At 38.8% G+C, this 13313-nt stretch overlaps 1 protein-coding gene across 1 annotated transcript; it reads right to left on the bottom strand.

The window, feature by feature from the left end:
* Positions 1-8572: 8572 nt before the first annotated feature.
* LOC149172572 (uncharacterized) lies at positions 8573-11724 on the bottom strand. Its single transcript, XM_089426379.1, has 3 exons — positions 10302-11724; positions 9069-10157; positions 8573-8916 (listed from the first exon to the last, which is right to left on the bottom strand). The coding sequence occupies exons 1-3, from the start codon at positions 11722-11724 to the stop codon at positions 8573-8575; spliced, it is 2856 nt and encodes a 951-aa protein (XP_089282505.1).
* Positions 11725-13313: the final 1589 nt, after the last annotated feature.

Raw genomic sequence — 13313 nt, 5'->3', positions numbered from 1 at the left:
GTCTATATGCTTATGCTTATGCTTATCACTAACGAATGACATTGGTGGATGAAATCTCCTCTTCATATTGAGAAGATGAGCCACCAACATAAAATGAGGTCACATCTTCATTATTATTTTTACACAATCAATTTTAAACCAAAAAAATGGAAAAATGATGATAGAATTGCAATTTATTTTGAGTTCCATTCACTAGCAAAGTTTAATGCGTGTTTGAAACAATTGCAAGAATGATATGACAATGCTAGGACATTGAAAAACTAGTTGATGTAGTATGATCTCTTGCACATAAATTACTCCAAACTCCCGTGAATAGTTAGACCAAATTTTTCATGTTATGTTTTCCTTTATGTCCTTTCAACATATATACAAGGAATATAATCTCCAACAGATGCTCTTTCACTTTTTGCGGAGGAAGGAATCATTCTTTTTGAAAATCGTCAGGGCTTGCAGCTTATTAAAAGGGGGACTTAATTTTCCTTTAGGCCACCAGTTACAGACTTCTACATTATAAAAGCAATCATGTCAATTTATATTTCTTCTTTTCTTTATGGGAGATGTGATTGGTTGTCATTTTCGTTAGCTTGTGGAGATGTGGTCAGTATTCCAAGAAATGTTATAAATTAGAACTAAATTGTGGGAGCTTATGAGGTTATTGCCAAGAAAACTGATGGATGGGTGGACTACAACATCGAGTGCACAGGGAATTTCAAGGCCATGATTCAAGCCTTTGAATCTTGCCATGACGTATTTACTCTACCTTCCCTTCCCTTTCTTTTGAAATTGTAAATATATGCTCAGTTTTAGCAAATGCATATGTTGATCACATGGGTATGTGTTTGTTCAGGGATGGGGTGTAGCCGTTTTAGTGGGGGTCACTCATTTAGACGCAGTCTTTGCAACCATCCCCGTGAATTTTCTAAATGAGAGGACATTGAAAGGAACCTTCTTTGGAAACTATAAGATCTACTTCGATTTGCTAGGCCTTGTAGAATTTTATTTGGATAAAGTAAAACTTCTATCATTTATTTATTTATTTATGTCACTTCTGAAACAAATATATTTCTCTCTCCCGGATGCGAGTGACTATGCGGCGTGAAGGGCAGGTGTCAAGTGTGGCTCGTCACGTGGGCAGGTGTAAGCCCGGACGAGCCACGACATACCAGAACGCAGGTGACTTAAATGCGATGGGAGGCACAGTAATTTGGGTTTTATTGCTGGTTCAGACGGCATTCAATGTGCAGCCGCGATCGAGGCAAATGGCGCTCAATATTTTCGCTCCCCATGTCGCCTGTCTTCATTCCTGCAAGCGATCCGAGCAGAAGTTGGCAGAGACGGAACATTCTCTGGCTCAGTGCAAAATTACTCAGAGGAATTCTTGTCCGAAGGGTAACTCGAAAATGCAAAGAGAGAGGCCCAGGATGAGCAGTCGCCGGGGCGGTTCCAGGGGCCGCTCTGCTACTCAGCGACCAGTCAATTCGCCTTCCTCCTCGGTGGAAATCACTTCTGAGCATAACAGAGGCTCGAACAGACTTGTCGGACGCGGCAATGTGCGTGGGTGGGGAGAAATTCCGGACTGTGGTCATTTGGAGCATCCGGCTGTTCGCTACCGGATCCCCTGCACTCTGGAAAACAACTTTCATTGTCTCAGTCATGGTGGAACATTGCAGCAATCTCAGAGGGCCTCTGGACAACCTGAATGTGCCAGTGGTTGACATGCAAGTTCCCACGGTGGATATGCTGTGGCCAACCAAAGCAGACTCCCCCCAAGCCACTCAAGCTGCGGATGCTGGCCCCAGTGAGCCGGTTCAGAGGTCGCTGCGCTCGGACATGGAGGACTCACAGAAACTCAAAGGACCGGCGAAGGATGAGCCTCATACAACCGATGAGGACTAGCACTTCCGTCACTCTGTCTTCCGCTGCCAGGAAAGCAACTCTCTGTTTGTCTTTCATGCTCTTTGTCGATTTACTGCTCTCTCTGTCGGTTTGTCTATGTGTCATCCATGCCGGATTATATGTCCACCGTGTCAGTTTATGTGTCCATCGTGTCGGTTTATCTGTCCATCGTGTCGGTTCATATGTCCATTGTGGCGGTTTACATGTTTATTGTGTCGATTCAAATGCTGGCTATGTCGATTCAGATGTCCCAATTTTGTAATGATGCTGCCCTGAAAGGTCTATCATGGGGAAAAATCTCTCTGGAGATGCAGGGCCATGGCCCTGGTGTAATTTTGCTGTAACTTTTGATTTTTTGTAATATAAATAGCCTAGTCTTACAGAGAAAAAAAAAAAACAAATATATTTCTCTCTCACACCATGCCTCCTCATTTCCTATTTCTCTCTCACACCAAGCCTCCTCATTTCCTTTCCTTTCCTCATATTGAATCACTACTCGTCTTTAATTAGGCTTTCAATCTAACTTCCTTTCCTAGTGTATTGCTTGCAAAACCTTGAATTGGAGAAATTTTATACACATGATATTTATACAGAGAGGTTGCTCTGCAATGGATAAATAACAAGGCTCATCACTGTGAAATAATTGTTAAAATTGTGAAGTCAAAAAAAATATATTGGAAATTTTGGATGATTAATTGTTATGGTCATAATAAATCAAATAATATTACTAGAAAAAAAAAAAAAAATATATATATATATATATATATATATAGTGTCCTAAGCTTGATAAACTTTGTTAATGGCATGTGTTTCCTTTAACCATTCACCCATTGTTCCATTCCTCAATAAGCATTCACTCCCAGCTAAATCAACAAGGTGAAGCACTCCATGAACATGTTGTTGAGTATTCTCATTTACACCAACAATTTAAAGTGTGAAAACACAATGACCTATTTTTTTTGTTGTTGAAATGGTTTTGCAGAAATGGCTTTGACATTGTCAGTGCTCTGCCTTCTTTAACTACTTATAACGCCAATGATTTGGGTGTGCAAGGTCTTGAAGCCTCACAGTCTCGTGGTGGATGAAAAAAGGGAGGCATTTACAATTCCCATTAAGAAATATACACATGAGGTGAGTATTTTAACTGAATTTTCATTTACATTTTCTTTTAGGTTTTGCAGAAATTCAATAATGGTTTCTTCTCAATTTTGTAGAAATTCAAAAATGGTTTGCTTCGAAACATTGAGAGAAATTGATTGAATTAAAACCCTTGGTGGTTGGGTTTACTTCAGGAAGTTCTTTGTAGACATTTGATATCCATCTTATATTTAAATCTATATATGATTATTTTAATCGTACTAGAATAGACCTGTTTATCTTACCAATATAAAGTCTATCCATGTATACTAAATTGAATAGATTACACTCCTCTATTTAAATATAGTTTAAGATTAAGCAAATCTTTTGTTGAATCAATCATTCTGCTAATTGTATTGGGGATGAAGGGAATACCTATATTTACTTCTATTTTATTTCTACATTTGAAACTTTGCATAATATGTCTAGTATGATTTGATGCATTTCAATATAGACATATAATTTTTTTTGGCATTCACATGTGATTAGATTAACAATTTTTTTGGCATTCCTAGGAACGCTAATATGAATATTCACTCATCAAATTTTAAATATCTTTTCATTCAATTTACTTACAGCTACCATTATTAACTAAAGGAGATTCTTTGGTGTTTTATTATTCTAGTGATCACTCTCAGCAAAACAATTACAATGGCCACAAAATAGATGGTAAGACAAAGTGTTCTATCCTATTGACTTTGGAGAATGAGTGTAGACCATGAGATCAACGATATACTGGTAAAACTGTTGGAAAACATTAATTCCAACCACCATGTGCATTCAATGCATTGTCTAGTTTCTATCTAGTTTCTTCTGGAGAGTTCAGGAAAGGGTTTCGAGAGTTCAATTAGCTTCCCGAGGAATCCATCACCACCGAAATTCGAGAACCTTCATCACCGTGTATAAAATCATTATTTGGCAATGTGAAATCTAAGCTTGTGTGTTTGTGTTCAATTTTGTGTATGTGTTCTCTGTTATGGTATTAGAGCTCAGGTGAGTTGTAAGGAGAAGCGGAGTGGTAAATCGTTGCATGAGACCGATTGTGGTGTTGAGTGTTTGATTACAGTGCATTAAGCTACCTAGAGCTATGTTAAAATAAGAGTTGTGTGTTGAGTGTGCAGAGAGCGTGAGTATCGTTGTTGTGGGTAAGCAACATAATGAAAAGGTCTTATGGTGTGCCACTATGTTAGAGAGTCACACAATTGTGAGAGAGAGTGTTGCTGAGTTGTGAGAAAGTGTGATAACGTTAGAGTGTGGAGGAGCCTAGAGAGTCGAGGAGAGCTGAGGAAGGGCGTCAAGGAGCGCTGAGGGCTGCAAATGCTGTGAGCAAGTATTGTTGTTGGTGAAACTATCTTGTTAGCTCTGCTAGTTGCAATTTTTTCTTTCTACCGACAAAACTGAATGTTGTGGGTTATGTGAGCACTGGTCGCTAGTGACCAAGTCATGGCACTCTCATGGTGAGAGCATTGTATTATGTTGTCAAAAATAGAACGAATGCATGGCTGAGGAGGACATAAGCTTGGGAATTTACTGGGCTCTTGAATAGTCGTGAATGTGTGGTCCTTTGAAGCATGAAGCTGCTCGCCGCTATGTGGAGTAAAAGTTGCGTGACCCTTTAAAGTTTCTGGCTGCTATGTGGAAGTGTCGTTGGACTTCCAGAAGTGTTTGTTGTGTGTTGCATGTGATGAACTGAAGTTAGGTTACACATTGAAGAACAGAGGTGAGCGTGTGAATACCTGGTGTCTTGTTCCTAACTGTGTGAGAGCACTGTGTTGCCTGCTAAGGAGCTGTGTCGCGTGAAAGATTGTGCATTGAGTTGTTTGGGTTTCATTGTTGTGCATTGGACGATTGATCTAAGTTGAGGGATTCAATGAATAGGCTAAGGGAGAAAGACCTGTGCATTGTTCGATGTTTGGTGCTGGAGAGTTATGGATGAGGTCCAACATTGTTGAGGAGTCTTCTTTGAGGAGCATTCTTGTCGATCTAGGTGTGAAGCAGGCAGTGAGTGATACTCGATGCAGCATTCGAGAAAAAGATAGATGGAAGTCCCGAAGTATGTGTTCAGACTGAAGTTGTGGTAGGCAAAGGTCACAACATAAGTGAAGCAAAGCTTGTTGAAGGCAACAAGTGTCAGAGAGTTGGCTAGTATCGGTGGTCTTCAGGCGTTCAAGCAAGTGGAAAGGGTCGATCAGAGTTGGAGGTCAAAAGCACTGTGGAGGTGCTAATGGAAAAGTGAAAGTCCATTTGAAGCTGTGTGCTTATTTGTCAGGTATTGTTGAGGCTAAGTGTGTTTTTGACCACTTAGTTGTGAGTGAGTTGCACGATGTAGTAAGAGTAGAGGTGTTGTGAGAGTGTGGACACTAGTTTGAGCGGCCAATGGCAGTGGTGTGAGCGGTCAGATTTTGTTGTGGCCTGACGAGGTCGTGTTTGGTGCGTCTGTCGGGATCCGAACCCGAGCTTATTGTTGGATGGCTTAAGCGTTGTGTGAAAGTGATAAGTGTAGTGGCACAGGAGCTAAGCGCATGGGTGTTGCTATTGATTGGATGCCTCTATGAGGATATGATCATTGAAGGATTCCACTAATTTGGTTGGTCTCTGTTGATCCACAGTTGGTGTCACATTTGGTCTCAAAATTTTATGTGGTGTTATTGAGTTCTAAGTGGCATTTACTTGTGTTGCAAATCTCTATTGGCTGGCATGAATTTGAGGTCTCTGATGCGAGTCGCAGGGTAGAAAGCCATCTGTCTTATTGGAAGACAATGAATGCAATAATATTTGATAGGAATATTTTTGTTGATGTTTTTTCAGAGAGTCCATTTGGAAGTATTTTTGGGCCGGGTAATATTTTTTATTCCGGTAGTATTTTTGAGTCAAAAGAATATTTGATAAACATAATGGTTTTATTGTTGAGCAATCTATTTCACATTATCCTGCAATAACTCAGAGAAAAACTTGTTTTTCCCAAAACCCAACTGTTAGAAATTTGATTGGATTTACTTCTAAGATGGCTACCACATTGGAGGATACGACCATGGATGTTGTTCAGAGGTTGCTCATGTTCGAAGATGACTACATTTTGGTGGCTCCTCATGGAAAGTGGGGAGAGCATTAATTGGATTATCTTGTTTTCATTGTTCGGGATCTTGCCTTGCATTCCAATCTAGAAGAGGTTGTTAATTACATAAGCAAAGAGCAGTTGAAGGAGCTCATAAGGGAAGCAAGAAAGGTGAAGATGACACTGCATCAACAAATGAACAAGCATGGACCCTTTAGCAAGAAGGAAAAAATGAAAGATGTGTTATCAAATCGTGTGTTGTAGAAAATCCAGATTATGTTGTAAGCCTAGCTAAGACTTAGACCAATAGGCATGTCAATTAAGAGTATGCTTATAGTGTCTTATGTATTGTGCTATAGTGTATTTTTTTGTGTTTGTCATATGATTGGAATTAAGGTGGAGTGTTGGAAAACATTAATTCCAACCACTGTGTGCATTCAATGTGTTGTCTAGTTTCTTCTGGAGAATTCAAGAAAGGGTTTCGAGAGTTCAGTTAGCTTCCTGAGGAAGCCATCACCACCAACATTCGAGAACCTTCATCACCGTGTATAAAATCATTATTTGGCAATGTGAAATCTAAGCTTGTGTGTTTGTGTTCAATTTTGTGTCTACATTCTCTGTTAAAAACAACTCTTACTTTGAGAGCACCACAGCATGCAATCATGGATGTTTGGTATAGTAGCACTGTTGTAGGTTTTCCCTACATTGCGTCTTCAACCACACGTCAGTGCTTTTGAGGTGCAATCCATGATCGTATGGTTGGTTCTCAAATTTTCTCATATCTAAAATTAATTGTTTTAGGGTTGACAAATTTAGTCCATGAAAATGTGTAGGAAAGAGGACTATACACGTTAAAATGCCATGCTTAAAGTAAACATGGGAGGTGAAGCCATATGAGATAATAAGGTAAGATTATGTTATTATTTAGGTTTGTTTTTAACAAAAACATGTTTGTGTACTTTTTTAATATAAAATTTAAACATAATTAGATTAATAATTAATTAGATAGTTGTGGTTTATTTTGGAATACGGATTTTAGGTTAATAAATAAATATATAAAATAATTAATTGTATTTTATAATTACTTATGTTTTAGTTTGTTTATCTATGTTGGATAACAAGTTTATTATCTTGCTATTTTTTTTATCAATTTGTGTTGGAGCTTGAGCACATGTGTGAATCTTAGAAACTTCTTTTACCAGAATTTTGGATGTGAGGTACAAACTTCCAAGATTTACATGCTTTCTAGTTGTTTAACCAACTTCCAAAAAATTTGATTCCTGAAGGCCACAATCTAAGCCACTTTTGGTACCAATTCAACAAACTTATAAATTTTTACAAGTAGTGAAGAAGTTTTTGACAAAGAAACACCAAGCAAAAAGAAATTTAAAAAGTTATTTAATTGCATTGATAATTATAATATAGATAACATATTTTATATTTATAATTCTTATTATGATTTGTATATGAAATAAATAAATATGAATTATCACTAAAAAAATCAACAAAATTGTGCATATTTCTTAAATGTTATTATTTCCTGGGCTACTGCTTTAATGGGTTCCCATTATAATCTGCCTTACATTCCCATTACAACATGTGTTGCAATTACTAATAACAAACAAATAACATAAAGTGCAACGAGCATGTCACAGGTGGTTTTTATTATTCGCTTAGGCAAAGGGTGGTTTTTATTATTTGCTTCGACAGAGGGAGGATGCCGACCTTTGATTTGCTGGGTGAGATGGAAAATGATGTCTTACACATTTTTCCCTCCTCCCTCCTCATACCGGAACGTTAAATTTTTACAAAGCTGTCAAATACAGTTTAAAATTTTACAAAACCACCAGGAAAGCGTGAAAACTGTGGATTTTGACGAGTAACTTTGTTTTGAAATTCCAACTTTGATGGTAGGTAAAGCTATATGAGATAATAAAGTAAAATTATGTTATTATTTAAATTTATTTTTAACAAAAACATGTTCCCATATTTTTTAATATAAAATTTAAACATAATAAGATAGATAATTAGTTAAATAGTTGTGGTTTATTTTGAAATAAAATTTTAAGTTAATAAATAAATTATATAAAATTAATTATATTTTATAATTATTTATATTTTAGCTTGTTTATTTATGTTGGATAACAAATTTATTATATTGTTTTTTCTTTTATTAATTTGTATTAGAGCTTGAGCAATATGTGTGAATTTTAGAAACTTCTTTTACCATACTTTTGGATGTGGGGTACAAGCCTCCAAGATTTACATGCTTCCTAATTGTTATTATTCCCTAGGCTACTGTTTTACTGGTTCCTATTACAAAGGTACTTACCGTGTTGCCATTACAACATGTGGTGCAATTACCAGGCCGGGCGACGAGCATCTCACAGGTGGGTTTTTATTATTCGCTTCGACAGAGGGAGGATGCAGACCTTTGATTTGCTAGGTGAGATGGACAATGACATCTTGCATTTCTGTCCCTCCTCATACCGGAATGTCAAACTTCTCGCCTGGTTTAAAGTATGTGAGCATATACACTATCTCCCGCATGCTGGGTCTGTGTGCAGGGTGCTCCTGTACGCAGAGTAGAGCCACCAACAACATATGCATCGCCTCCTCCTTGGGAACGCTGTGGAGCCTGGGATCTATGATCTTCATAACTTCATCTCTTTTCCAACTGGTTGTCTTCTTCACCCACCCTGTGATGTTCATGCCCTCTTCATATTCCCTTTCATCCACTGATTTCTTGCCACTAAGAAGCTCAAGCAGAACGACTCCGAAGCTGTACACGTCGCTTTTTTGGTCCACGTTCAGTGTGTACCCGTACTCTGTGTAAATTCAATGCTTAAAGATTCGTTGAGTATTAAATGAGATTGAAAGTTGCATAACTGCTATGCACAGTAAAAACTTCAGACGACCCTTTACTAAAATTGGCTATTGACGAATGCAGATGAACACAGAAAATGAAACAGCAATTTACCTGGAGCTATGTAGCCAAAGGTACCTGCCACTGAAGACATGCAATCTGAGGCAGCCGAATGACACAAGATCTTGGCGAGTCCGAAATCTGCAACATGGGCTTCAAAGTTCGAGTCAAGAAGAATATTGTTGGATTTCACGTCGCGATGAAGAATAGGCGGACTGGAATCATGGTGAAGATGGCACAAACCCTTAGCAGCCTCCAGTGCGATTTTGTATCTAGTTTGCCAATAGAGATGTCCGCCATTGTTTCCATGAAGCAGCTCCCCCAGGCTTCCATTAGTCATGTATTCATACACCAGAAGATTAGTGTCGTGGTTGGAGATAATGGCCAACAATCTGACTATGTGCCGATGGCGGATTTTTCCCAGTGTCTTGATCTCTGCAGAGAAACCACGATCATTTGAAGAGGCTGTAGTACCCATTAATTTCTTCACCGCAATTTGTTGGCCATCGGGCAAGATACCTCTATACACAACTCCGGCTCCTCCTTTGCCGATGATGTTCTTTTCTTTGATGCATTCCAACACATCACCACTCCCAAAGTTGAGATCGTGGAAGGCAGTCATACTCCAGGACCTGGCGTCGTTTTCTTTCTTGATGGCTGTTGCCTTGGATTTGACTGCCAAAAAAATTAACACTAGAGAGCAGAAGAGTAAAAATACCATAGCTGAGAGACCTGAAAAAAGTCCAACCTCGAGGTGTGCTAACCCACAACGGCCCAATTGCGATCCGCATAAGTAGGGGTTCCCTGCAAACAAGCTTTTATTGAAATGTGAAAACAGGCTGCCCTCGAGAACATGGCCGGAAAAATTGTTATAAGAAAAATCCACATAGGTCAAACTACGCATGTTCTGCAATTCTTTGGGAATGCTTCCGTTCAAGCGATTTCTGGATAGGTTCAGATAGTACAGATTCATTGCGGTGATTACCAATGGGATGGGACCGTTGAATTTGTTCTGGCTAAGATCAATGTGATGGAGAAAAGTACAGTTGCTAATCTCCCCAGGAATCATACCAGAAAGCCAATTTTTGCTGAAATCAATCTTCTCGATCTTCCCCAATCGACCAATCTCCTGCGGCACATTGCCTGTTAATTTATTTCCATTTACGAGAAGCTGCCGCAAATCTGATAACTTACTAATCTCCTTAGGAATCATACCAGAAAGCCTATTTTTGCTGATATCGATATGTTCAATCTTCTCCAATTGCCCAATCTCTGGCGGAACATTACCTGTTAATTGATTTCCATCGATTAGAAGAAATCCCAAATCAAATAATTTACCAATGGACGAAGGAAGAAAGCCACTAAGACGATTATTGGAAATACTCAGCCACCATAGCCTGGAGGATACATTATTTTTTTTCTCAGGTATAATCCCACTCAGATAATTGTTCTCCAATTGGATTGAAAACAACATGGGTAAGTATAGCAAGCCAGCAGGAATTGAACCATTCAAATAATTTTGTCCCATGAGGATTGTATTCAGGGATTTGCATGCGCCCAGAGACTCAGGAATCGGGCCGGAGAATAAATTGTTTTCTATAATTAACTTCGCGAGCCTTCCACCCTTGCAGAGATTTGGAGGGATGGGACCAGTTAGTTTGTTGCAAGAAACATTTACTTCCAGTAGCTTTCCACTAATGCCGAGTTGCTGAGGGAGGGAACCTGTGAAATTGTTTTTCAAAAGACACAAATTCTCCAAATTTGGCAAGTCTCCAACGAAAGATGGAATCCCGCCATCTAGTCTGTTTACGGACAGAGACAGCGTTCTCAACTCTTTTAGCTCCGAGAATTCCACGGGTATTCCGCCAGAGAGATTATTATAGGTTAGATCCATGACTTTTAATCTCGAAAGATTCCCCAGCTGAGGAGGAATAGGACCAGTGAGGCCACTGGAGATCAAATACATCGTTTCCAGATTTTTCAGACCACCAAGCTGAGAGGGAATTGCACCGCTAAGATCACCACAATGGGACATATCGAGATGTACAAGCTGCTTGCTCAAATTCCCAATCTCGGGAGGAATCTGACCATCAAATGCATTGAATCCCAAATAAAGCTCTTTCAAATTTGCCAGTTTTCCAAGCTCTACTGGCAATCTACCACCTAGATTATTTCTATCCAATCCAAGATATTCTACATTTTTCAGTTTCCCATACTCACCAGGTATGCTGCCCGAAAAGTAATTATCTCCGAGATCAAGATACCTGAGCTTAACGAGATAGCTCAAGTCCAGTAGCAATGGCCCGGAGAAATTGTTGGCAGAGACGTCGAGGACCTCTAAGTTCCTCAATTTCGTTAGGTTGGAGGGGAGGCTTCCATTGAAAATGTTTCCGGAGACGTCTAGTGAAAGGAGGGCTGGCAGATTTGTGACCTGAGTGGGGAATGGGCCTGAAATACCCATGGAAGAGAGAATTAGATTCACCACTTGACCCATACGGTCACATTGGACGCCACTCCATGAACAATGAGTGGTGTAACTGGAGGGTCTCCAGCTGTCTAATGCATGATGAGGATCAATTATTTCTGCTTTCATTGAAATAAGCACTGCAGCATCTCCATGGAATGAAGAATTGGGGAAAGCAGATGATGGGTCTAGAAAGAAGGCAAGGAGGAAAGCAGACAAGTGCAAGGCAAGTTTTGGGAGTCTCATCTTCTAATGGATGAATGAGCTACTATATTGACAATGCCGTTATTGTCACTGCAACAGAAAACAGGTCCAACAACTAGAATCTAAAATCATGAAATTAAGAGAGGGAAAAACCAAGATGGTGTAAACCTAACCAATAGTTTCTGTAAAATAGCAGAAATGAATGGGAGAAGAGGCGTGATAAGAACAAAACGAGAAGGAGATGCTGACCTGCAGTCGAAAGAGAACCACCTGAGAACAGTAAACGTGAGTTCACCGGAGATACCCGAAATCAATGTCCAGATACGCGTATACATATATAGATGTGGTGGGCATAAAACAACAAAGCCGTCGGGGGCTAAGAAAAGCACAAGTCAATAATATGAAGCGATTTTTCAACAGAAATACGGTCCATCGCAGGTTTTGGAATTTCGTTTTCGTGCCGTTCTTCGCAGGGTTTTTGAATTGCAAAACACCTTCACAGGTTCTGGGATTTAAAAACAAAAACATGAGCAAAGTTAAATTTGACGATTCTCACATTTTTAACCGTCGTAAAGAATTTGTAACTATGTTACGGGCAAATCGTCACTCGTCAAATTTTTCCGACTATTTCTCGCTTTCAAAGTCCATCTCCGATTATTTCTCGCTTTTCAAAGTCCATCTCCGACTATTCCTCTTTCGGCGGAGCGTGACGCGACCATGACCAGTAAGTTTCTAAGACCATTATTACAGGAGGAAGACAAATAATTATAAGTAAAGACCTGAGTTATTTGTTTTTTCAGGAGAAAAAATACGCTATCTTTTATATATAAAAGAGAGTACATATACATGGATTTTAGTTTTTTCTGATTTTTTATTTTTTCATATGAATAGATATTTTATCACTATTAGTGGCAAGTTGGAACTAAAAACTAAAAAAACCTACCACTTACATTATGTTAATTAGATCTTTTCAAAAGAAATATCCTAATTAGAGTCATAAACACTTCTTCAAAAAAACACTTCTTCAAAAAAGCATATTATCTATATCATGTCAAAATCTAAAATTAGAGAAATGAGGAAATATGAAAACTCCTAGAGTCGCCCTATGGTCTTGAATGCATAAGGCATAATAGATGATTCTAGTTGTTCCAGTTATACCTTTTTTGAAAGCAAATATGTAGTGTTATTTTGCTCTCAGAAAATGTGTGCATAAGAGTTATGATGAAAAGAGCACTCTAATGAATGAATGTGCTTCATCTAGTATGACATCATTGGAAGCTGAAAACAACTGAGCCCTTTGATCCAATCAATGCAGCCTTGAATCCCCAAATACATGTATGTCTTTGATGTAAAGCCATTGAGCCAAGTATAGGAGACCCCAAAGTGCAATGATTTATGTCTAATTATTGGTACCTGTGCCACCTTCCTACCAAAAATGAAAAAAATGTCCAGGTTCCCTAATAATGAGGGCTCCACATCCATAATGAGTATTGTTGCATGCGCCATCAAAGAAACGAATCGAAAACTTTTGCCAAACATCCTTTGTAATAATCTGTCTTGGTTTGTAAACATGCTTCATGTGACCTATCTCAGAAAAATATGTTGCCATCACCAATACAGATTGTCCAATG

The sequence above is a fragment of the Pinus tabuliformis genome, chromosome 4_2 (assembly GCF_031772625.1).
Source record: "Pinus tabuliformis cultivar Carrire ecotype Pingquan chromosome 4_2, CPIR1, whole genome shotgun sequence".
NCBI classification, from domain to species: Eukaryota; Viridiplantae; Streptophyta; class Pinopsida; order Pinales; family Pinaceae; genus Pinus; species Pinus tabuliformis.
The sequence above is the reverse complement of the archived record's forward strand: the minus strand, read 5'-3'. Positions and strand labels throughout refer to the sequence as shown.